General features: G+C 38.1%; 1 protein-coding gene across 1 annotated transcript in view; it reads left to right on the top strand.

The window, feature by feature from the left end:
• DSG2 (desmoglein 2) overlaps nucleotides 1-25275 on the top strand; it is a 62973-nt gene extending 37698 nt beyond the window's left edge. Inside the window, exons 8-19 of the mRNA XM_060170503.1 lie at nucleotides 1738-1899; nucleotides 2043-2187; nucleotides 3001-3167; nucleotides 5220-5357; nucleotides 5472-5657; nucleotides 9115-9380; nucleotides 12098-12240; nucleotides 12533-12760; nucleotides 17693-17920; nucleotides 19832-19953; nucleotides 20478-20813; nucleotides 22468-25275. Coding sequence (XP_060026486.1) covers nucleotides 1738-1899; nucleotides 2043-2187; nucleotides 3001-3167; nucleotides 5220-5357; nucleotides 5472-5657; nucleotides 9115-9380; nucleotides 12098-12240; nucleotides 12533-12760; nucleotides 17693-17920; nucleotides 19832-19953; nucleotides 20478-20813; nucleotides 22468-23487 — 3141 coding nt within the window. The 3' untranslated portion in view covers nucleotides 23488-25275. The remainder of the gene's footprint in view (nucleotides 1-1737; nucleotides 1900-2042; nucleotides 2188-3000; nucleotides 3168-5219; nucleotides 5358-5471; nucleotides 5658-9114; nucleotides 9381-12097; nucleotides 12241-12532; nucleotides 12761-17692; nucleotides 17921-19831; nucleotides 19954-20477; nucleotides 20814-22467) is intronic.
• The last annotated feature ends 454 nt before the right edge of the window (nucleotides 25276-25729 follow it).

Raw genomic sequence — 25729 nt, 5'->3', positions numbered from 1 at the left:
TATGCAAGTTGTACCTTCATCTTTCCCATCTTATAAACATTATACATGATGAGCTCCTTAAAAGAAAGAGCAGCTACAGAACAGAAGACAACACTTTCCTTTTTCCAACAGCATGTTGTTTTCATAGAAGCTTTCTAAAATCTAAATGTTTAATTACAGTTTTACATAATGGTATGTATATAAGGAGTTAAGCTTTTCGGTTTGGTTTGGTTTGGTTTGGTTTGGTTTGATGAGATATCTGAGTCATTCACACATTCTTTCACACATTCTTTCCGTAAAATGCATTGATTCTTTGGGGTTCGATAAGTGTTAGCTATTCTTCTTACTAATTTTAATTATAAAAGTTGTTCATCTTATTGTGGTAAATATTTCACAATACATATGTGTATCAAACGATCACATTGTACACTTTAAACCTACACAATGTTATGTCAATTATATATCAATAAAGCTGGAAAAAAGTGAAAAAAAAAAGTTGTTCAGAGTAAAATGTACATAAAAAGCAAAAGATCTTGTATTTCCCCAACTTTCCAAATTCTCTGTCTAGGAGTAATACTGTCAACAGTTTAGTATCTTCCAGATCTTGTGAAATACATAAATATGTATATACTTACATACTCTTACATGCATACATATATATACAAACCAGCTGTTATGTCCACACACAGTTTGGTTTTATTTTTAACGTAAGTGAAATTATATAATACATATAATTAGCACATAGAGATCTAGAATATTCTCTATAAATACTGAAGTATATATGTATATGCACATATACATGTGTTGTGTGTGTATATGCATGTACTTGGCAAAAAAAGAGAGACAGACAAACAGAAACACAGAGAACAAGAAAGACAAACAGAGAGAGAAGCTCAGTGAAAAGTGATCATGGGCTGCCCCAGGATCACCGTTCCACTCTTGGAGCAGAGCAGCTGTAGCAGGAGATTGGAGCCGCATTGATCATTCTCAGCAACAACCCCCAGCCCCAGTGCATGTTGAGAATCCTCTGGGAAGAATGTTTAGCTAATCCTGAGATTTCAGGACAAGAATTGGCCAGGCAGGTGGGTGGTGATGGCTTCAACGATGTCTGAAGAAAAGAAATTGTGGATCCAGTAGGAGGCCACAGAGACACACTTAGTAATGAAGAGTGAGAGATACAGAAATGGCAAACAAACAAACGAATTGGAGATACAAATAAAGCTGTTTATAGAGGACGAAAGTGTTAACTACAGAAGACCCAGCGGGTTAGAAACCCTGATTTGCTGAAGCATTCCAAGCAGGCAAACACTTGACTATTTTAACCCTTCTATGGAAGGATGCCTTATTCATACTGTCCTGATAATCGAACGGAGTTATGAAGGTGATTTTGACTCTGCAATTTTTACCTTATGTGCTAAATTTAAAATCCATCCCCACCAAGATGTACCCCCCTAATGATACCTTAATTTCATAACAACCCTGAGAGGTAGGCAGTAGTGTCTCTTCAGGTTACAGATAAGAACACTGAGACACAGGAGGGTAGGTAACTGCCTCAGCATCACTACCTGGTGAGTGGCTGAGACAGGACCAGAACCAGGTCCTCTGACACCAGTACCTCTTCTCTGGAGCACTTGTGCACCGCCCACCCTCCACCCATCAACATCTGACAGCTTCAGAGCAAAATTTTCCATTAAAAACAATTACCTATAAGTTATAGAGAGTTTAACTTGAGGCATTCCTTTCTTATTTTTATGTTAGATACATTCTGATCTTGCAGAAGAAAAAGACCTAAAAATTACATACAAATACACTGGAAAAGGGATCACAGAGCCACCTTTTGGTGTGTTTGTCTTTAATAAAGACACCGGATTACTGAACGTTACCACCATTCTAGATCGAGAAGAAACACCATTTTTTCTGGTAAGAAGAACAATTTTACATTTATTAGTTTGTAGTTCTTCTTGGGTAATAATTATGTTATGTTTTATTATTGTTTTGAAACTGGTACTTGAATGACCTCAGCTTAAATCTCATCCCATCTATTATTTATGTCGTGATTTCAGCTAATGGGTTATGCTTTGGATGAGAAAGGAAACAACTTAGAGAAACCAATAGAACTCCGAATTAAAGTTCTTGACATCAATGACAATGAGCCAGTGTTCACACAGGACGTCTTTGTTGGGTCTGTTGAAGAGCTGAGTGCAGCAAGTAAGAGGTGTTTTTTTTTTATGAATGAATATCCAAGGCCAATTTATCCCCATTGTGTGACTGAACACTGAAACCTCTGTCTTAGTGGAGGCTGGGTATTACCCACAGGACAAATAATAATAAACGTATTGCTCTAGGTTTAGAACTGCTTTTTTGTTATAAATTTTTTACCCTCAAACAGATGTGGTAGATTGATGTGATAGGTTAGGTCTCTATAGCAACTATTCAATTTTAGTCTGTATCAGGAAAGCAGCCATAGATAACATGTAAACAAATAAGCATCGTTGTGTTCCAATAAAATTTTATTCACAAAAGCTGGTGGCTGGCTGGCTTTGGCTCACTGGCAGTAGTTTGCTGACCTTTGACATATTATTTCAACTGTCAGACTTCAATGCAAGTGTTAAACGCAGGAGAGATTTCTCTTTGATCAGAATGTAAAGAATAACTATGCTTCTCCTGAATTGCTTATATTTTAATAAGCATGTATTTGTATCTGTTCATTCTCCTTTCTTTGTATGGGTTATTAGGTCTATTATAAACAAATTTGTGACCCTCCTATAGCAAGTGTTCAGGACTTCATCCTAAAAATTGTATGTACTAACCTCAGCCTCACCCTCACCTTATTTTTCCTATTCCTACCTCCATTCACACTTATTTCCTCAAACAATTAAATGTTTTGATCTTGGTAAACTGATTTTGATAAATACCTGGAATCCTTTTTGGAACAAGTTGATATTATAAATAAAATAATAACATACATTAAGTATGCTAAAAGTTGAGTTTCATCTTGGACACCTTTGTTTCTGATGCCAGATACCCTTGTGATGAAAATCACCGCAACAGATGCAGATGAGCCCAACACTCTGAATTCTAAAATTTCTTATAGAATCGTATCTCAGGAGCCTGCTAATTCTCCATTGTTTTACCTAAATAAAGATACAGGAGAGATTTATACAACCACTATTGCCTTGGACAGAGAGGTAAATTAATATTTTATGTTATTCATCTTTTCAGCTCTCCTCTGTCTTTCCAGTTATTCTCTAATTCTTTGCTAATTTTCTGACTTTGGTCTATGTTACTTACTCATAGGATAACTCGGAATAATCCTCCTCTAGGGATGTGCTGTCTAATATGGTAGCCATCAGCCATATGTGGCCATTGACCACTTGAAATGTGACTAGTCCAAATTGAGATGTGCTGTAAGTGGAAAATATACACCAGATTGGGAAGACTTAGTATGAAAAAAAAGAATGTGTAAAGTATCACCTTAATAATATTTTTGTTGATCACATGTTGAATTGATTATATTTTGGATACCATGGGTTAAATGAAATATATTTGTTTAAAATTAGTATTACCTGTTTCTTTTTACTTTTTTTATGTTTATTTATTTATGTCTTTGGCCACGCCACTCGGCTTGCAGAATCTTAGTTCCCCGACCAGGGATTGAACACGGGCCCTGGCAGTGAAGCCCCAAGTCCTAACCACTGGACCGCCAGGGAATTCCCTCTTCTCACTTTTTTAAATGTGGCTGCTAAAAACTTTAAAATTACGTAAGCAGTGTCCTAGGGCCTCTCCAGTCAGGATCTGTTTGCTAGAGAGTTCCAAAGCAATGTTCCTTAATTTGTGTCTCTATAATGAAACGTCAGGAATCTTTTGTACTACTAATACATAGACAGAGGGAGGAAAACAGTTTGAAATAGGAATCCTATTTAGGGTAATAGAAGTATTTGTAAAGGAAAGAGTTACTGTAAATCCCAAATTGGAGGAAAATTTGAGTCAGTTTCCTAAAAAGGGTGCTTTCTCAAACATTTCATTTTTTGTTTCTAAGTCAAAGGGAACATTTTAGTTGAAAAAGGGAGAAGTTTTTTTAAATGCTACAGACATAAAGGTCTTAACAGCATGCAGAGTAAAATGCGGATGATCCAAAGAACAATGTATTATCATCAAATATAAATCATCATCCAGGCACCGTCAGGGTGTTTTGTATTACTTGGAAAAATGATGACTCTGGCCAGAGACGGAGAGGATGGTGCTCAACATTCCTCTCAAGGTCTTTGTAAAATTAAAGCATATTATTACTCCTAAAATTCTACTCTACCTTTTTGCATAAAATGAGAATGGAAAAGTACTATTTTGAATTAGTAGTGTGATTTTTTTAAATGAGCTTCGTCTCTAGAAAGTTTAACCAGAAAATACTGGCTGTCGCTTATTGGGCACTCACCACATGCCTGGTGCTATTACAAGCCTTTTATGTGGAATAACTCAAATTAACTTCACCTGTAAACCCTGTGCAGCAGATACAATTACCCCCATTTTACATAGAAGGAAACCAAGGAGCAAAGGGATAATGTGTGTCCAACCCAGCTAGTAAGTCAGAATTGGAACCCAGCCAGCTGGTTCCAAAGCCTCTGCTGTCCTGCCTCTCACTGAGCACAGGGTCCCCAGGCATTGGCACTGGCTGCCCGGCTCCTTAAACAACACCCACACTGAATGGAGCCATCGGAAGGGGACCACGTGGAAGAGAGGTTTCCCTTTGGAGTAATATCTGAAACGTTATTCTCTAGGACACGTTCTCCAAGAATCTAATCTCCCGGGATGTATGGACAAAGTTCACCAGTTTTGCCTTCACTGGTCAAGTGTTCTTGGAGGATTAAATTTTCCTGGCTTAACTTTTAGCTGAAAATGATGTGTGGGATAGAAAAAACCAAGTCCTAGAGTCCCATCACTTCCAGTATAGTGCAAACTACATTTTGAATGCACTCTTTTGTGCTCAGACTATTTTAAGGAGAGTCTCATCTCCTAATAAATACCACCAATGACATAATTAAGAATTCACTATCAACAACTGCATTAGGGAAAAGCTCTGATGGCAAATAAACAGCATCTTCATAGGATTAACAGCAGATCATGAAACTTATTTATGAATAAAACATACTGTGGTTCATTCCCTTGATGATAAAGTGAACTAAAACCAGAAAGATAGAGCCATTCATTTTCACCCCAGCTGGATATTTTTTATTTCCCTGTAGGAACACAGCAGTTATACTTTGACGGTAGAAGCAAGAGATGGCAATGGACAAGTAACAGACAAGCCAGTAAAACAAGCTCAAGTTCAGATTCGTATTTTGGACGTCAATGACAATATACCTGTAGTCGAAAATAAAGTGGTAACTATTATTTTTATAACAAACATGCCTATGTATATTTTAGTCATAAACTAAAAATATATCACCTAGGTTTGTGTTACCTCAGAATAAAAATTGCCTGTTCGTGTTTTGCAGTATGAAGGAATAGTTGAAGAAAACAAAGCCAATGTAGAAGTTTTACGCATAAAAGTGTTCGATGCAGATGAAGTAGGCTCCGATAATTGGTTAGCCAATTTTACTTTTGCATCAGGAAATGAAGGGGGTTATTTCCACATAGAAACTGATACTCAAACTAATGAAGGAATCGTGACCCTTATTAAGGTAAGTACTTAGTGTTCAAAACTGGAATGGGAGAAGCTGGTCCAGAGGAGGGAACTGATCTATTTTGAGCTCCACATATTTACAAGTACTTTTCATAATCAGTTAACTGGCACCACAGTTGTAGAGATAGGAGCCACCCCTACTAGCCCAATTTCTGTGGTTAGTAAGTGGTTACACTTTTTGTGTTTCTAATGTCAGTAGTAGGAGGGTCACATTTTGAAACACAGTGTTCTAAGTGTGCTTAATTGAATCCAGGAACAAAAATTTAATGGTGTTATTAAGCATATGGGTCTTAAACAATTAAAACCCTTACTCCCACAGAATTTCTTAAACAAAACTTAGAGGATGCATCTTTATCTAACAGAATAAGTAAAGAAGAATATCAGTGTATGTGTAAATGGTTTATGGTAGAATTACCTTATCAGATTTTAAAATAAAAAGCAAAGCTGCAGCTTTCAAAATACTGTTTCATTAAGTCACAGACAAAAATTGATTCCAGAGGTTTCCACATTTTTACAAAAACTTAATATATGGCATAGTATGTAAACCCTAATAGCAGGAAGAGGAATGATGATAATGTATAACCGAATAGGGAAAAATTAACTTGAGGTTTCATAGTAATAATTATTGATACCATTTATCAGTAGGCTACTGTATGCATTTAGATTACTTTTTGTAAAGCAAAGGAAAATAGAAAAAGATTAGCTCATGTTTGAAGGGAAGACACACTTTATGATTACTGAATACATGGATAATGGCATCAGAGACGAAATAGATTTACTTGCTATACAGAACTAAGCATACTTTTTAGTCACAGATTATGGGTGCAACCATGCTAGATGCCTGAGATAAAAAGCCATAATACACATAAGGAGAAACAATCACTTAGTGATGAATAATAGAAATACCCCCAATGCACCATGGTAGCACAAAAAGGGGTTATCAAAGGGGGCATGAAAAAAATAGTAAATTTAGTATTAAAATGACAGCAACAGATTAAGAAAATTACAAATTTACTTTTCCAATTGTATAAAGAATCACTTCCAAAGTATAAAGGCGGTAATCAGATTTCATTCAAATGAATGGACAAGGAAGATAGATAAAGAAGATATACAAAGAGCAAATGTGTGCATAAAGGATACTCAACATCATTAGTCTTTAGGGAAGATGCAAATTAAGACTATGTGAGCTACCACTGCACACCTGCTAGAATAAGCTACAATCAAAGGAAGACTGACAACACCAAGTATCAGCAAGAATTATAGAACTGGAACTCCTATATATTGCCAGTGGAAACATTAAATGGTAGAGCCAGTTTGGCAGTTTTATAAAAAGTTAAACATTGAGTAGTTATCCAGTGACCTAACAATTTAGTCCTAGGTATCCACCCAAGAAAAATAAAAACATACATCTACAAAAAAACCAAAAAACTTGCATGCAAGTGTTCATAGTGGCTTGTATTCCTAATAATGAAAAACTGGTAACAGTCCAAATGTCCACCAACTGGTGAGCAGATAAAATGTGGTCTATTGATACAATGGAATGCTCTTGAGCAATAAAAAGAAATGAAGTACTGATACATGCTACAATGTGGATGAACCTCAAAAACATTCTACTTTATACAGACACAAAATACTATGTACTGTATGATTCTATTTGTGTGAAATTTCTAGGAAAGGCAAAAAGCGCTTCTATAGAAAACAGGTCTGTGGTTGCTTAGGGTGGGTTGTGATTTGGCTACAAATAGGTAAAAAGGAACTTTTGGGGAGTGATGGAAGTGTTCTAAAACCAACAGTCTTGATATTTGCAAAACCATATAGGCTTGTGAAACATCCTCATGTTTTACACTTAAAAAGGGTAAATTTCATTGTAGGTAAATCATACCTCAATAAAGCAGTCTAAAAAAGAAACAGGAGAAGAATAGATACTTTAAACTGTAGAAACAGAGATAGTAAATCATCACATGAGAAAAAGCCTCAGCTGCGTTAACAAATAAGTTTAGTATCTTTAATGCTATTGAAGATAGCAAAAATGGGAGTGATAAAATATGCTAACAGTTGCAAAACTAGAGGTATATGCCCTCATACATTGCGCTTGATGCTGAAAAATTTTCCATTCTCTTTGGAGCACAATGGCTATTTATAACAAACACTATGAAACATTTTTTATGTCGCCAGTACCTAGCTCATTTTTTTTTTTACCATTGTCTTATTCTTCCATGGTCTTTGAATACTAATGACATATGGCTGAAAGATTTTATTTCTCATCCGACATACATCATACCATCAAAATAAGTGTGTGAAGTGCAAGAGCAACTTAAAAAGACAATAACTTTCACAAGGATTCTACAGTCACAAAGAGTGTATTTTTCTGTAGTCAATTTGTGTTGTGTTATTATTGTCCCAATGCCACAGTGGCCCATATAATAAAGGGGGCAGAAGTTATATATCCAGAACTCTATAGAGAGGAAAACGGATTTCATAATAAATCATCCAAAAACAAAAGTGAACATTGCAGTAATTCATGTAAATACATGTAATATATTTAATGATATACTGAAGAAACAGCAAAAATGGTCAGTCAGTACATCTAAATGGTCAGGACCACTAGAAATAAAAAGCAACAGGACCTACATAAACTTTGACTGGGTGCTTCTTCCCTCTGCAGCTCAACAGGGGAAAAATAATTTGTATAAAAACGTTCAGAGCAGTATTAACTGCAAATAGTCGAAATGCCTAATAACAGAATGGCTAAGTAAATTAAGTGTATCTAAATAGTAGAATACTATAGAAATGTTTTCAAAAAGAAAATGGACAAATTGGAACATAAAATATGCATAGAGTGATAAACTGATTATATCAAAGGTACTTAATAAATACCACAATTCACAAAGATCAAAGTATTTAGAGGAGGATTAATCTTTTATGGCATTAATAGCAAACCAGATATTAATAGACATTATGCTAAAAAGGAGGGGGTTAGATTCTCCGTTTAAACAAATTTGAAAATCCCTAGGCTTAACAAAGCTAAATAGTTGTTTTTTCTACAGGACGTCTCAGTTTTATATGCCATGGGAGAGAGCTGGCTGTGCCTACTTATGTAGCCCTTTTCACCAGAACAAACCCCTGGAGCACATTTTAAGGAATATTATATTGGATGTCCATTAACTTTTTTTTATTAAGAAAAAAAATCACTTCAGATTGCTAAAAATAAAAATGTATACGTTTTAAATGATTTTGACCTTAAATAAATTGGGGATGCTTCCTAAACATCCTTAACATTTATGAACATCAAAATTGACAGACTTTAATGGCATGGTACCAATGTAAGAGTTGGACTACTCAGTACTGCTGTATTTTTCATGTTTTAAATTATTATAATCTGACACTAAAACCACACATGTGTGTTCTAGTTTTTGTCCCTTTTAAAAGCATTCCCTTTGATTTTGCCTTTCTAGGAAGTAGATTATGAAGAAATGAAGAATCTTGACGTCAACATTATTGTCACTAACAAGGCAGCTTTTCACAAATCAGTTAAGAATAAATATAAGCCTACACCCATTCCGATCAAAGTCAAAGTGAAAAATGTGAAAGAAGGCATTTATTTTAAAAGCAGCATAATCCAATTTCACACTAGCGAGAGTGTGGAAAAATCAAGCCAAAGCCAAATAATGGGAAAATTTCAAGCTTTTGATGGCGACACTGGACAAGTAGCCCGTGTAAAGTAAGAGATAGTTATGAATATTGTTTCATCATTTTAAATGACTTTGAATGCCTATTTTCAAAAATCGTAATGAAATTTTAACACTTCACTCCTTCGAACCCCGCCATTATAATCCCCCAAAGGTCTATAGATTAAATTTCCTAGAGTTGTACATGTCACTGAGAGGCAAAGAGGAGTTTTCCCAGGATCCCTTTCCCTCCACCACCCGAGTATGAGGCAGAGGCTGGGTTGCTCACCTCAAAACAGTTCTGGGTAGAGAAGGCTAAAAAGCAACAAAGAGAAAGTTCAGAAAGACACTTTCTAAAATCTGTCTTAAAGGAGTATTAGAGATAAGAAAATAGCAAATAAAATTTACTGCAAAATCCACTTTATACAAGGTTGGTTAAGAGAAATAAAAATAGCTGCATAATATATTTTAATAATGGGGAATCCAGTTTCATTTGCTCATAAGCCTTGGAAATTGATCTTCATTTAAACCAGGCTATTTGAGCTAGGGATTGATGAAACTTTTGTAATGCTTGTCTTGGTCATGGTGACCTTTACTCAGAATATACTTATTGAGAACCTACTAAATGCCGCTCCTGTGCTGGAAGGTGCTGCATTGTGTCCACTCTGTAGCGACACCTAGGTTTGCAAGATCCATTCACATTTTCAAAGTGAATTTACATCTTAGATCTCAGAGCCATACCATCAAAAGATGACTCTCTACAGAGCTATTATTTATGAAGTTCTACCTAGCTGTAGTTATTTGGTTGAATTTAAGAATCCCCACCTGCCACCCGAGACACAACAGCTTCTATGTTTTCCTGCTGTCGGTGACAGAGCTGTCGGTTGCTTCACTCTCCTTAGGCCTATGTCCCTGGGTGCCAGTACTCATGAAACATTGTATTTAGATGCGTGGCCAACCACAGCACGAATGAGAATATGGACGAAGCTCTTCAACAATCTCTTTCGTTTTAGTGAATCTCCTTTTCATGGAATTCATCGGCCAATAGTAGCAAGTGACCTTTTTCCAAAATTATGTTAACGAACAGCTTCCATTGTGTTTTCTGCAATGTCTTGGGGACCCCTTTTTGCCCACCTTAACTTCAGGAACCAGTCTAGCTTCTCTCGACTTTTATAGTCTACTGTTTATTTCCATGGCTCTAACCTTAAGGAGGCAGTCCCCACCTAAATCCCCAGAATTGAGAATGAGTGTTCCTTATGATTCCTCACGCTGTCCCCTGAGAGGCTTAGATGCTCTAATTAATTATCCTCCAATAATATTGTGACTCTCTATTGAAACTTCTGTTTCCATCTAACTATTTAATTTTGGTTGCTGTTTTTAGTAAGAGTTATGACTGTATCAAAAGATCATATGTTCTTCCTTGAAAAGTAATGAACCATGTTTCTTTACTCCTCAGAAGTATTTTATTTTTAGCATACACTTACAGAATTTTAGAATAAGAATGATCTTAAAGATTAACTCAAACCTACTATTTTACAGATAAGGAATGAGAGGCACAGCTAAGTGAAATAATTTTCCAGTATTCACCCAATCTAGAAATGTTGATAAGGACAGCAGAAGAATCACTCTCTTAACTTTGTCATAATTTACTCTTTTACTGATTATTCATATGCATCAGTTGTTATGGTATTTGACATGACATGTGAGCTGCATCCTACTTTGAATGGTGTCTAGTTTTCACAGTAGAAAACAGAAAATCCCTTAGATTCTTATCACTTTAACTTCGTCTTTGGTATAAGCATTATTTGGGAAAACATTGACAGCAGCTAAGTTCAAGCTTTAAAATTCCAGCCATGAAATTCAGAAATATTTGTGAAAATCCAAATGTATCATCATTTACTGGTATAAATATTAAAAGACAGGAAAGTTTAGTTCGAGTGTATATTAAATAGTCACTATAAACAAATATTGCCATATATTAGCCACTCATTTTTGTATGCCTAAACAGCCACTTAATAGAAAATAAATCATTAATATGATTGGTTGAATCAAATTCTCATATGTTTGGTTTGTATTTGGATACATTTTAAACTCGATGGTATTAAATTACATATATTTCTGAAAATGTACTATGAATGTTCTCCTTGCCTTCCCAAAGCTGTCTCTTTTTGCACTAATTCTCCTTTGCTTTGAAGGAATAAACCCAGAAATCACCTTATCAGCATTGTTTTCACTTTTAACCATTTCTAACTGAAAGAAGCCTATTGCTCTGAACAATCAACAATATCCCAAAATTTAAAGTACTTCCATTTAAGGCAGTCATTGATTTTTTAAATTGATACTTTTAAATATTGATAATATGCCAATAAATAATAGAATGTAAAACTGCTTTTCTCCACGAGTTCTTGTTGGGTGACTAAGTTATCCTCCAAGGTTAACTCCAAATTTAAGGAAAACTAGATTGAAAGCTGTAAGACAGACTGAAGAGCAACTCGTAAACCTCCCGGGTGAGTAGGCAAGGGCGTCGCCCTTGCACATATGTCTTGGGTATGTTACAGAAGTAAGGAAGGGTCCAAAGTAGGTGTGATACACAGTAAACAGAGGGGCTTTTAGGATAGTTTCAAGAAATTAAAAACCATTCCAAACTAATGCCTGTAATAAGAACATATATAAGAAAGCAGAAATTAAGCTTAAAAGAGTTGTAGATATTAGTTGTAGATAGTCTCAATTTATCCAGAGCTCAAAATTAACTTTGTCTGCTTTCTAACAGATATGCCAAATTTGAAGATATAGACAATTGGATCTCTGTGGATTCTGCCACCTCTGAAATTAGACTTGTAAAAATTCCTGATTATGAATCCAGATATGTCCAAAATGGTACATACACTGCAAAGATTTTGGCTGTGACAGAAGGTAAGTTATTAAATAGACATTTTTTCTTGGTTATATGCATTTAGATTTTATTTTCCAGCATCAGAGACCTTTGTTTTGATCTTGTAGGAATGCCAAATGGGTAAACCTTCACATTTGTACTTATTTAGTGGATTAAAAGATATTACTTGATCTGAATATGAAAACATATCTAAGATAGAAAGCATCCTAATTTGGTTACTACCTTCTCCTTACCAAATTGGCAAGAAAATTCAAACTATGTCCATATGAGCAGTATAACCAAAATATACATTATCTTTTTCTTATTTTTAAGAATATCCTAGAAAAACCATCACTGGCACTATTAGTATCACGGTTGAAGACATCAATGACAATTGTCCCACACTGGTCGACCCTGTGCAGACTGTCTGTGATGATGTGCAATACGTGAACGTGACCGCAGAGGACCTGGACGGACCCCAAAACAGCTGGCCTTTCAGTTTCTCTGTCATTGACAAACCAGCTGGAATGGCAGAAAGGTGGAAAATAGTAAGCCGAGAAAGTAAGCAAAACCACTGGACTATATGTTTAAACATGATAGAAATCTAAAATCCTTATAATACAGGCTTTTTTCTTGGCATGAATTACATTTCCAATACAACTGAGTTTATAAAATGAGGGTCTGAAACTCAGGCATAGTGTCTTTGATCTGCCTAATAATAAATACCCTATTTGGAGAGAGTGAAGGGAAATAGATATCTAATATCTTTAAAGTATTTGGCTACAAATAGGCAAAAAGGAACTATTTTACAAACTCATCTTTTTCCCATGTCCCCTGCACTGGGTATTCTCCAAATCGCTCTTGAAGTAGTTGTCTCGTAAGCTGAGGAATACGTTGCCTCTCTAAGCACAGCAATCAGAGTAGGTGCCTTCTAAAAATCTTGATGTATGGTAACGATGATTCCATTAAAAATAACTCTTACGGAACATATACCATGTGCCAGGCACTCTGCTATCCCTTCATATGCATTATCATGTTTACTTCTTAGCCCATAACCTTATTCCCTGATTACAGCTGAGGAAACTTTGGCTTAACTAGAGTTAGAGAGCTCGTTTGAAGTCACAAAGCTGGTAAGTGATGGACAAAACATGGAAAGGAGTCTGTCTGTCCCCTTGCCCCCCATGCCCGAAGGACATGTGCATAAATCCGTATCTTGGGACATATTCCCTTATTGACGTGCTCTGTTGGCTTCCTTCAAGGTGGTTTCAAATGTAGAAAAATCTATCCAGAAGACTCTTTTTGTTTTAAACAGGTAGTGCTCGTTTCAGAAAAGTTTTAAATGTAATACCCCAATTTTTCTTAACTTTTAAGTTTATTGTTTTCTTAGGCTTAGCAAATTTTACAGTCATTTTAAGAGGCTTTGAATCATGTTTGGTCCAATTTACAAACTAAACACCTTTAACATTTCAATATATTTATAAATTTAGTATATTTGGCTTCCTTTTTATGTATTTCAATGATCTGAATTAACAAATAAAACTTTCTTGTGATTCCTATACTCTAAAATACCAGTAAATTTAACTTATAAATACATCAAACCTGACATCCTCTTCAGTGGTCCAATACTGAACAAACCAGTGATATTTCAACCTAAAACCATAAATCTAAATTAGTAACATAATTACACATTTTGAACTGGAGTTACATAGCTGTCACGTTAATAGGGCTAATTGTCCTTAAAATATTACAAGTGTATAAATATAATAACAAATGCAAATAATTTCTTTACAATGCAAAAATATTAAAACTAAATCTTTAGTTTGTTTAAATATTCCTATACTTAATTCCGAATCTTCTTAGGGTTTATGTACTCACTTGCAAAAGATAGTTATGTTGTTGGTTAACTCAAGTGGTCTCCCCAGTAAGGGGTGACAATCACCATCTTGATTCATTGAGGTTACTTAAGATCAAGTTTTCAACTAGCATGAGCCCTGGGATGCAGACATCCAGATGATTCTTCTTATGGTAATTAAGTCACAGGCCTCAAGACTCACGTCGGGGTTGGTCCCCTGGCTCACATTATCTCATTCTGTACTCACAGAAGTCTGGGACTCCCACCTAGGCTGACTGCTTGATTGGAGTTTGCCTTTCTTTGACTAAGATAGTAAATGTGTTTTGCATTGAACTTGTTGGGATTCCAAGACTTACTTATTTTTATCTAAGAAACGTGATGTTTAGGAAATGCCAGGCACTGGTCTAAGCACTTTACTAATATTAACAACCCTAGAAGTTTGGCATTACCGTCATCAACATTTTACAGATGAGGAAACAAAGGTGCAGAAAGTTTAACATTCTCAAAGTTACAGCTAGTTGAAGAGCTGGAATTAGTATTTGAACCCAAGCACTCTAGCTGTGGAGTCTCTACTCACTACCTTTATGCTCTGTTGCCTTTCCAGATACACAGTGGATTTTCTGTCTAAAGATAAAGATGTTTGAATTTGATAGGCTCTTGAATTTTTTCCTAGCCTTAGAAACATAAAACTCTTTAGGATACACATACATGTTAGAGTGTTATAACAGGAAGTCACTGAGCTTATACTGTATACATCTAGACAATTGAGAGAGATAGGGTTCTGTAACCCAGGCTTTTTTCTCCTTGGCTGTATAATGAGATGATTGACCAACTATCATGATAATAAATAGCTCCTAACTATTTTATTTATTTGGGAAATATCTTAAGTACAGAAAATTACAGAGACTAATAAGGCAGATACCTTTGTACCTCCCACCTAGAATTGAAAGAATATTAACAATTTGTCGTATTTGAATCAGGCCTTTTTTTTTAACGATCACTGACAAAGTAGAAGTCCCCTTTGGGCCTTTCCTCCCCTTTCCATCTTTCCACTCAGAGCCAATCATGAATTTAGTTATATTCTTCCAGGCCATGTTTTCCTATATTTCTTTTAATAAGCTCATATTCCTTAAATGAATGACTAGATGCTTTCCTCACTTCTCCAGAGCTTTGGGGATGATTTAATAAGTATATTTCTAGCTTTGGAGATCAAATTCCATAAAATATGGACCTTAAAATGAGAAGAGGATGTCTCTTACTTACAAAAAAAAGTAAATAAAACAAAAAAACCTCCCAAACACCTCATTTTTTATCTTTGTATTCATCCATCTTTGCCTTGCAAGTAAATTATTTTTTAATAAATGTTATACATATATCAGAAAAAGTTTTAAACTATTCTAACTGATCATTATTTTTACTCATGGGAAAACTGGTTATTATTTTTATTCATGTTGAAAGAAAATTTCTTAAATAATCATCAGTCAGATTTTTAAAAAAATAAGATAAAAGGTCATTTGCACAACACTTTCTGTGTAATACTCTTGCCAAAAATGTGTAGCCTGAATCCAATCATGAGGAAACAGTCAGACAAATTCAAACTGTGGAAAATCCTTTAAAATAAGTGGACTTCAAAAAGGTCAAAGTCCTGAAAGGCCAAAAGAAAGTTAGGACTGTTATAGATTATTAATAGAGACTAAGGTGACAGCTAAATGCAGGGCATAATCTTTGATTGGATCCAGGATCATAAAAAAAAAACAAAAGCCAGAGAGAGTAAGAGCAAGAACTGTAAAGGGCATTTTGACAACAGTTGAAAAGTTTGACTATGGGTTATATATTAAATATATTATTATATCAAGAATGAATTTTCTGAGAGGGTTAATATCCTTTGGTCTTAGAAGATTTATGCTGAAGAACGTCATGAGATCTGCAACTTACCTTGAAATAGTTCAGGGGGAAATAAGTGTGCATGTAGAGAGAAAGTATTGTTGTAAAATGTAAACAATTTATGAAGGGTTTATCAATATTCATTGTAATAGTCTTTCAGGTTTTCATATATACTGTGAAATTTGAAAAATTTCAAATACACAGTGTTGGGAACAAAATGGGTGGGACTGGATGAAACAAGATTGGCCCATTGTTGAAAATTATTAAAGCTGGAGATGGGTACCATGGGAGTTAATTATGCTCTTTCCTGGATTACGTCTGTTTGAAAATTGCCTTAATAAAGTTCTTTTTTTTTTTTGCAGTACGCGGGCCTCTCACTGTTGTGGCCTCTCCCGTTGCGGAGCACAGGCTCCGGACGCGCAGGCCCAGCAGCCATGGCTCATGGGCCCAGCCACTTCGCGGCATGTGGGATCCTCCTGGACCGGGGCACGAACCCGCGTCCCCTGCATCGGCAGGCGGACTCCCAACCACTGCGCCACCAGGGAAGCCCCAATAAAGTTCTTTTAAGAAATAGTAAAATATAGGGACTTCCCCGTTGGCCCAGTGGGTAAGACTCCGCACTCGCAATGCAGGGGGCCAGGGTTCAATCCCTAGCCCCGGAACTAGATCCCACATGCCGCAACTAAGAGCCCGCATGCTGCAACAAAATCCTGGTGCTGCAACTAAGACCCAGCACAGCCCAAATAAATAAATAAATACATATTAAAAAAAAGAAATAGTAAAATAAAGGTCATTCGATGGAAATGTCATTTAACTCTCCACTTGTCTGTCACTGTATCCCAGTAATGGAAGAGTTCCTAACATCTGGTAAACCACACACATTTGTTAACATTAGTCATCATAAAAGGATGGTATGTCCAGATCTGATCCTTTGCTATTCACCTGCATATGTGGACTAATTTCATCAAGCACACAGTGAATTCAATAGAGAAGTTATGAAATAATAAAGCTTCTAACTGGAGCTAACAATTTTAGCTATTAAAGAATGTTTCTGTAGACTCACAGATGTAGAGAACAAACTAGTGGTTACCACTGGGGAGAGGGAAGTGGGGAGGAACAAGATAGGGGTAGGGGATTAAGAGGTACAATCTACTATGTTAAAATAAATAAGCTACAAGGATATATTGTACACCACAGGGAATATAGCCAATATTTTATAATAACTATAAATGGAGTATAACCTTTAAAACTTGTGAATCCCTGTGTTGTACACCTAAAACTTATATAATATAATCAACTATACCTCAATAAATTTTTTAAATTTATTTATTTTTGGCTGTGTGGGGTCTTCGTTGCTGTGCACGGGCTTTCTCTAGTTGTGGTGAGCGGGTCTACTCTTCGTTGCAGTGCGCGGGCTTCTCATTGCGGTGGCTTCTCTTGTTTCGGAGCACGGGCTCTAGGCACGCTGGCTTCAGTAGTGGTGGCAAGAGGGCTCATTAGTTATGGCTCATGGGCTCTAGAGTGCAGGCTCAGTAGTTGTGGCACACAGGCTTAGTTGCTCCGCGGCGTGTGGGATCCTCCCAGACCAGGGCTCAAACCCATGTCCCCTGCACTGGCAGGCAGACTCTTAACCCACTGTGCCACTAGGGAAGCCCCTATATCTCAATAAATCTTAAAAAAGAATGTTTCTGTAATGTAATCTTGCCCTTCCTTGGTAATCACTCATTTTTATTTCCTTTTTTATCTTGTCCTTGCAGGTACCAGCATGCTACTGCAACAAAAGGAACGAACGCTTGGGAGGAGTGACATTCACTTGCTGATTGCAGATAGTAAAGGCTTCAGTTGCCCTGAAAAGCAAGTCCTTAAACTCACCGTCTGCAAGTGTGTGGAAGGCGGTGGCTGTGTAGAAATGTGGATTGACTCCTACGTTGGCCTCGGACCTGCAGCAATCGCGCTTATAATGTTTGCCCTTCTGCTCTTGCTACGTAAGTATTTTAAAAGCTACATTTTAGCTCTTTTAGTAATGTTAGTATTTTAAAAGCTACACTTTAGCTCTTTTAGTAATGTTAGTACCTTTTTAGGGTTTTTTTTTTTTTTTAGTATTTTGTTACTACGGTAGTCATTGATTTCTTTTGTTTTTCTATAATCACACACACTAGAATGCTATTGAGGGTGAGTAGGGAAGCAAGGATTGATCATTGATAAATTCACCAAAAGTTATTGAAGTGCTCTTCCGAATTTTGTTTTATAAGAATGTATCATCTCCTGATTTAAATAACCAAGGTTATTGTACATGCTCTTCAACACCCTTTTAACTTAAACCTTTTTGGTGTCTCCATTTTGATAAGCTCTACGTGAGGGAGGGATGTCGTCTGCTCTTCCATACCCAGTGCTGCGAACAGCACCTTGTGCATAGAAAGCTGTCAGAAAAGATTTGTTGCATGCGTTTAGATTATGGTTACAAGGTTATTTTACAAACTCATCTTTTTCCCATCGATCCTTGCTTTTCACATTCATGTTGTCAGAGCTCCACCTCCCCAGACCCTCTGCTTGGCTTGCCTCTTCACCTGCCCCAACAGGAGCCAGACCCTCTGAGCACTTGTATGTTTCCCAACAGTGACAACCAGCCCTCCCCTCCCTGCATGCCCCCCAACAACCTTGGGTTTCCTTTCACTGAAGAACAGAAGACTGCAGCCTGGGGTCGTGTGGAACCAGTCCACTTGACCCCTGCTCATGGGCAGAGAAACGCCTCCAGAGCAGCCTCAGTTATTACAGTGTCAGAAGACGAGCTTGTCAAAGCCATTAGTAGATGTTCAATTAAATGCACAGCACTCAACAGTTTATAGTGCACTTTTATACCATCATCTCCATTCAATGGGTAAAAATACAGACATGATGATAAATGACTTGTCTCAGCTTACCAAGTTTATAGGTAGGTAGGACTACATCTTTTACCTGGAGATTCCTTGCATTGCCTTCTCATCTCAGATTTCCCAGCACCTAACATGGTGCCTCGCACATGGCAGACACTGGATAAACATCTGTTGAATTACCCCTGGCTGATTTCAGTCTTTTCATTACGCATAGTAACTATAGGGACTATTATATAAAAAGGAGCCTAGGGAGTAGTCAGCTCTTCCTTGGAAGCTGCCACATGGGAGCGTCAATAAAAGCTAATTTGGGGTGGGCTGCTTGCAGATGTGGTTAATTCTTTACTCTGTTGATCAAGGGGCCAGCATTGGCCTTTACTTCATCCTGGAGGTAGAATAAAATTGAAGGAGGGAGCTCTGAAATTTTATTAACTTCTAGATAAAATGTTATATATATTCTAAGGGTTTTTAATGTGGAATCGCTTTAGAAAATAGTACTTAGGTAATTCAAAGGTTAACTGGAACCTCAGTGAGTCATGCCTTCTGCCAAATTCTACTCCAGGGTAAAGTGGTGAAGTATTATAGAAGTTCTAATGTTCTAGAATATTTGAATATATTAAAGCTTTTCTACCCTTAGGGACTTCTGATTTCTTTTTTAACACATATATATATATTTTAGATGGTGAATTTTCTCATATTAAAAATTAAAGTGGTTTAAAAAAAAACAAAAATTTCAGCCTTTAAGTTGGTTTTGATGATTTGGATAGTATCGAATCCAGTCTCGGTATTCCACTTGTTGACCACAGTCTTTGTGATGGCCAAGAACTCTGAATCCACGACTCCCTCATCCTGCCTTTAGGCTTTGGTATAACTCACCCGAAACAGGCTTGGTGACGTTAGATCAGGGGAAGAACAGAAAAATAGGGCTGTAAATAAGTGAAGACTGAACTCAGGAAGTGATAACGCAAATTCCAAAATTATGCAACATAAATTTGAAAATCTGTACTCAATTTTGTTTCTGTCCAGTTGTACCACTTCTACTGCTGAAGTGCCGTTGTGGGAAGGGTGCCAAAGGCTTTACCCCCATCCCTGGTACCATAGAGATGCTGCATCCTTGGAACAACGAAGGGGCACCACCTGAAGACAAGGTCAGATAATCAGATGTCAACAGAACACGTCTTCTTTTCTGCTTTAAAGGGGCCTTGGGAAGTGTTTCTAACACCTGAGGTCATGAGAGAGTAAAGTGGTTACTACAGATTTCATTCGCATGCCTTCGTTAAACACAGGGCTCGAATAACAACTCACTTTGCATTTGTTGCCAGGACAGAGCTGAGGTGGTTTTGCTCTACCCTGACAGGTCCTAAGTTACAGAGAATGTAGAAGAAGCATCAGGCAGTGACACCGAGAATGCAGAACAAAGGTTAAAGAGAGGAAGCGTGTGTAGGGATTTAGGTAGAAATGTTTGTCCCGGTATTAAATGGCTGTCTTCCACAGCCAGCTGCTTCTACATTTCCATTCCACGCGATGCATAGGGCCGGCAGAAGTCATTCAAGCAAAGTTTTCCTAATTTGCCTCTGCGGAAATATCTTATTCCCTGCATACGCTCACTTAGCTCAGGTCCTTCTACCAACCGTACTGACCGTCCGTGACTCGGCTGTATTTGCTCTCACAGGCAGTGCTGCCTCTTCTAGAGGCAGACCACAGAGACTGTGCAGCTGTAGGCGGCGGAGCAGGGGCTGTGACAACCAAGGGTGCTACCGTGAAAGGAAGCAGCTCCGCTTCCTTTATCAAAGGGCAGCATGAGACGTCCGAGGTGGACGGCCGATGGGAGGAATACAGGAGCTTCGTCTCAGGGGGGGCCACCCAGGTTACAGGGACAGCAGGAGCCTTGATGACCACGGAAACCCTTAGGACCACGAGAGCCACGGTGGCTTCTCGAGAAGTGGCCGGAGCTCGAGCAGCTGCGGTGGCAGTGAATGAGGAATTCTTAAGAAGTTATTTCACTGAAGTAAGTGGTGTTTTTTATGTATTGGCGGGGAAAGGGGGGGCGGACATTTCTATGTGAACGTGATGTTATCAGGGTAATCATTTTCTTGGATCTAAATGGGACATCGTTCCTTTCATTAAGAGAATGCTTACAGGCAATGAGAAAGGAGAGGTGTGACCCACTGGGTCAGTCAGCCAGCTCAATTATGTGGTGACAACAAATGACCTCACGATCTTGCTTCTCGCCAGGGCATATTTCCCACATTCGTGCTTTTGCCCCTCGATGCAGCTCTGCTCTGCCCCATGTGGTCCACATTCCAAGATGTGTGCTGAGAGCACAGCTCGTGCCCAGGAAGCTGGCGTCCTTGGGGCGCAGGGAACAGAGCAATGCCAAACCTGGCAATGACCCCCAAAGCCACTGCCTTTTCCCACCCACGTTTCATTGGCCAAAGCGAGTCACATGACCAGACTGATGTCAGTGGGTCAGAAAGTGCTGTCCCCCTGCAGGAGCAGACTTGCTAGGGATGCGCCGGGTAGGGTGGGAGGGGAGAGACTATGTGACCTAAAAAACACAATCCGTTATGTCCCTTTAAGTGTTTTCTTTTGAAGGCAAGTACTTGGTTCACTATTGAGGTGGTTCATAAAAAATTAGAAGGAAAGTTTCAGGAAAGATGATGGGATGCAGTCAGAAGCTCATGCCTGGGATTAGAAATTAGAAGCTTCTCTTGAGAACAGGGTCATGCCTGGGAGTGGGATGGGCAGAGTCAGATTGCTAGGGGCCTGAAGGACCCTTGAGAGGAGTGAGGGGATGGGCTTCCACAGAGGCCAGTTTATTTCTGTCCCCTCCCATCTGCATGGCTGCAAATTACCTGAGTGCTTTCCCACTTTCTGCTCCCTCCCATTCTCCCTTCTTTCATACCATCTGCCCGCCCCCAAGTAGACGGGGAAATGGTGATTTGGTCAGTGTCAAGGAAGAGCACTTCTCATCCATTTCCCATCTCACTGCTGGGCTCCACTCTGGTGTCCTGTTTTATTTCAGTATCTTTTTCCCTCTCTGCTCTAATCCTGCGTGAACCAGTCTTGATTATGTATGTGTGCTCAGCTTTTAATTTGGAAATCATTTCAAACTCATCAGAAATTTTGCAAGAATAATAGGAAGTTTGAACTCCTATATAGTCTTCACCCAGATTACCCAAATATTAACATTTTGCCACATTTGCTTTTTGCCTTTTCTCCCTCCCTCCCTCCGTCTCTCTGTCACTCTTTCTCTCTCACACAGACACACCCACACACGCACACGCACATCCTCTTACATTACCACAGTACAGAGATTGAACAGTGACACATTGCATATTTCAGTTTAGCCAGTTATCCCCAAAATGTCTTTTATAGCCACTGTTTTTCCCGTCTAGGGCCCTGCTTTCCATTTAGTTGTCATGACACTTCTGTCTCCTTTAACCTGAAACAATGCCCTCTGCCTTTCTCATCTTTCATGATATGAATATTTTTTAAGAATACAGGCCAGTCCTGTTGTAGGATGTCCTTCAATTTGTGCTTCTCTGGTGTTTCTTGTCTAACTACAAGACAGAGGTTAAACATTTTGAGCAGGGATCTAGAGGCTTGTTCTTAAAGGAAGTGCATCACTCATTGTATGCCTGTTCTTCTTTCCGTTTTAGAAAGCTGCCTCTTATGCCGAGGAAGATGACATTCACACAGCCAAAGACTGCCTTCTGGTTTACTCTCAGGAAGAAACTGACTCTCTCCAGGGTTCCATTGGCTGTTGCAGTTTTATTGAAGGAGAGCTAGATGACGGCTTCTTAGATGACTTAGGATGGAAATTCAAGACACTCGCTGAAGTTTGCTGGGGTCAAAAAATAGAGATGGATATGGAAATCGAGCAGAGGCCAAAACCTATGAGAGAAACAGACGTGAAGGCAGCTTCACATTCATTCTATGAGCAAACCAGGGTTAATTCCGAGAATACTTATCCCTCCGGTAGCAGCTTTCAAGTTCCAAAACCTTTGCATGAAGCAAACACAGAGAAAGTCACTCAGGAAATAGTCACTGAAAAATCTGTGTCTTCTAGGCAGGCTCAAAAGGTAGCTGCACCACTTTCAGATCCATTGGCTTCTGGTAACGTGATAGTGACAGAAACTTCCTATACCACGGGCTCCACAGTGCCACTGAGCACTGTGGTCCTGGACCCCAGACAGTCCGAAGGCCTGATGGTGACAGAGCGGGTCTATGCCCCGGCGTCCCTCTTGGGAGAGCAGCAGTACGCTAGCGAGGGTGGCATCATGGTTACCGAGAGAGTCATCCAGCCTCACGGGGGCTCACCTGGCCCCCTGGAGGGCACCCTGCATCTGCCCGACGCACACTATGTTATGGTGCGGGAAAGAGAGCGCTTCCTCACCCCCAGCTCCCGTGTGCAGCCCCCTCTGGCCGCGCACAGTGTAGCCGTAGGACAGAACGTGACAGTGATGGAAAGAGTGCTAACACCAGCTTCCACTCTGCAATCTAATTACCAGATTCCTTCCGAAACCTCTGTAATGGCCAAAAAGACTGTGGTTTCTGGAACTGGAGTCCCGGGCCCTCCGCCAGACTCAGGCTTCAAGGAGTCTAGTCATTCTAATTATACAATAACCACATCTTCCACCAGGGTCTCCAAGCCTAGCACAGTCCAGCAGTTCTCCTAACCAGACACTGCCCCAGAGTTTAGCTAGCAGTGACTCATTTCATGTTTTCAAAGGACCTGGCTTTTCATGAGCCTTACAGATGTAAGAGGCACATATACCTCGGGCTTCAAATTTTTCTCAGTCACTAATATGCAGAGAACCTCACTGTCTCAGCTTCTAGGAGTGCAATTCAGAAATGCCCCAGGACTTACTGAGGGGGCATAATGATGATGCTGTGACTTAGGTGCCTTTGAGCGACTTATGGCCAAACAATACTTACAAAGCAAGTTAAATAGAGAATAAATCTGGCTTCTAAGAATTTTATCAAATTAACAAAGTGTCCAGTTCATGAGCCATCCGACAGAGCCCCCCATGAAACTGAGTGGGCCTCTTTGCCTACCATGTTAACATTTAACTTTGCTGTTCTATATTCCATACGTTCCCGCACCTAGCAGATTATCAACAACTTATTTATCCAAAGATACACGCACAGTTTGAGTGACCCGTTTTGCTTGTTTGACTTCCTTAAAACTAGAGGCCCTTCAATCCACGTAAGGTTAATTGAATTTTGGAACACTGACATGGTAAGAACACACATTGTGTGTTTCTGTGCACATAACTGTGTGTGTGTGTGTGTGTGTGCCTGTGATTCTGTGTGTGTGCATGTGTTGTATGACCTCAAAAATAGCATTATACCTTCCCTTTGTCACTCAATAATCATGAAAATATTAAATACTTCAAATTCAGTAGAATAATTCAGGGCAAAATTCATAAATATAAAATCACTTTATTTTTATAGGAATAATATACTATTAAAAAACTCAGGATACATTATCTTCTAATTTAGTACGTCTAAATTAACTATATACATGGTGGTAAGAATCCTTTTCACTGCTATAAATCCTCAGTGCCTACCATGGGTGCCAAATCAATATTTGTAGAATTAAACTGAATTTTAGAAGCTACTCTCTTTTATCTATACTTGCAAAAAATACTGAAAGACCCTATAATTTCTATAATTATGAGTTTGAAATTATGATTTATTCCATATCTCAAAGTCCTTGACTAGCTGGTCATGGCTTACTACATGGAATATTAAATATTGTGTAGCTGACCTGAATTTGTACATCTTGCCTTTCTTTCTGAAAAGTGTTTTGGGTGTTTTGGCCAAATAAATAGAGTATTTTTATTGCTCCCTGAAGAAATGATCCATTTCAGATTTCAAAGTATAAGTGCATATCAGTAATCAATTATATAAATATCCTCCACAACAAAATAATTTCCATAAATTTCAAAGGCTATGATTTCATGAATTTTTAATATATTTACTAGGAAAATGAATCTCTAAAAATTCATTTTGTGGCACACTTTTAAAAATGTGTTATGCAAAAGGTTTATACTTTTTTACTCCCACTGACGTGTATGAATAAAAGGCAAATATTTTTAGACACCATAAGCCTGTGGCCAAAATGAAGGTCACTGTTCCATGCTATAAATTTTTTATTCTCTACGTACTAATTGTTTTTGCTTTTCTTTCATTATAGACTTAGTAGTTATTTTTTGCCAAGTCTGCAACAAGAATATCACTACTGTGTGAAAATGTGAATGTGACCTATGTACTCCAGACAAAACTTGGTCTTAAATTTCCTCCTCAGACAGGCTTAAAAAACCTAACATGTCTCCTATATATAAAGTCACCACATTTCCTAAATGATTTTCTTTGTTCCTGAAAGGGTGATTGTATTAGTTTTTACATTTGTCCTATGGAAGAAACGTTGTAATTGTATGTGTATCATCAAAATATTTAAATAAAAAGGCGACCTTCTCTGCAGCCTCTTGCCCATATCTTCTTATTGCCCCCATCTTCTTACTGCCCATATCTTCTTTTTTTTTCCCTTGTTAAATAAGGTTTATTTTTTTTTGAATTTTATTTTATTTATTTTTTTATACAGCAGGTTCTTATTAGTCATCAATTTTATACACATCAGTGTACACATGTCAATCCCAAACTCCCAGTTCATCCCACCACCACCACCCCACGCTGCTTTCCCTCCTTAGTGTCCATACGTTTGTTCTCTACATTGGTGTCTCAATTTCTGCCCTGCAAACCGGTTCATCTGTACGATTTTTCTAGGTTCCATATATCGGCGTTAATATACGATATTTGTTTTTCTCTTTCTGACTGACTTCACTCTGTATGACAGTCTCTAGATCCATCCACGTCTCTACAAATGACCCAGTTTCATTCATTTTTATGGGTGAG

Source organism: Lagenorhynchus albirostris, chromosome 14 (genome assembly GCF_949774975.1).
Source record: "Lagenorhynchus albirostris chromosome 14, mLagAlb1.1, whole genome shotgun sequence".
Taxonomy (NCBI): domain Eukaryota; kingdom Metazoa; phylum Chordata; class Mammalia; order Artiodactyla; family Delphinidae; genus Lagenorhynchus; species Lagenorhynchus albirostris.
This window is presented reverse-complemented; position numbering and strand designations above follow the sequence as displayed.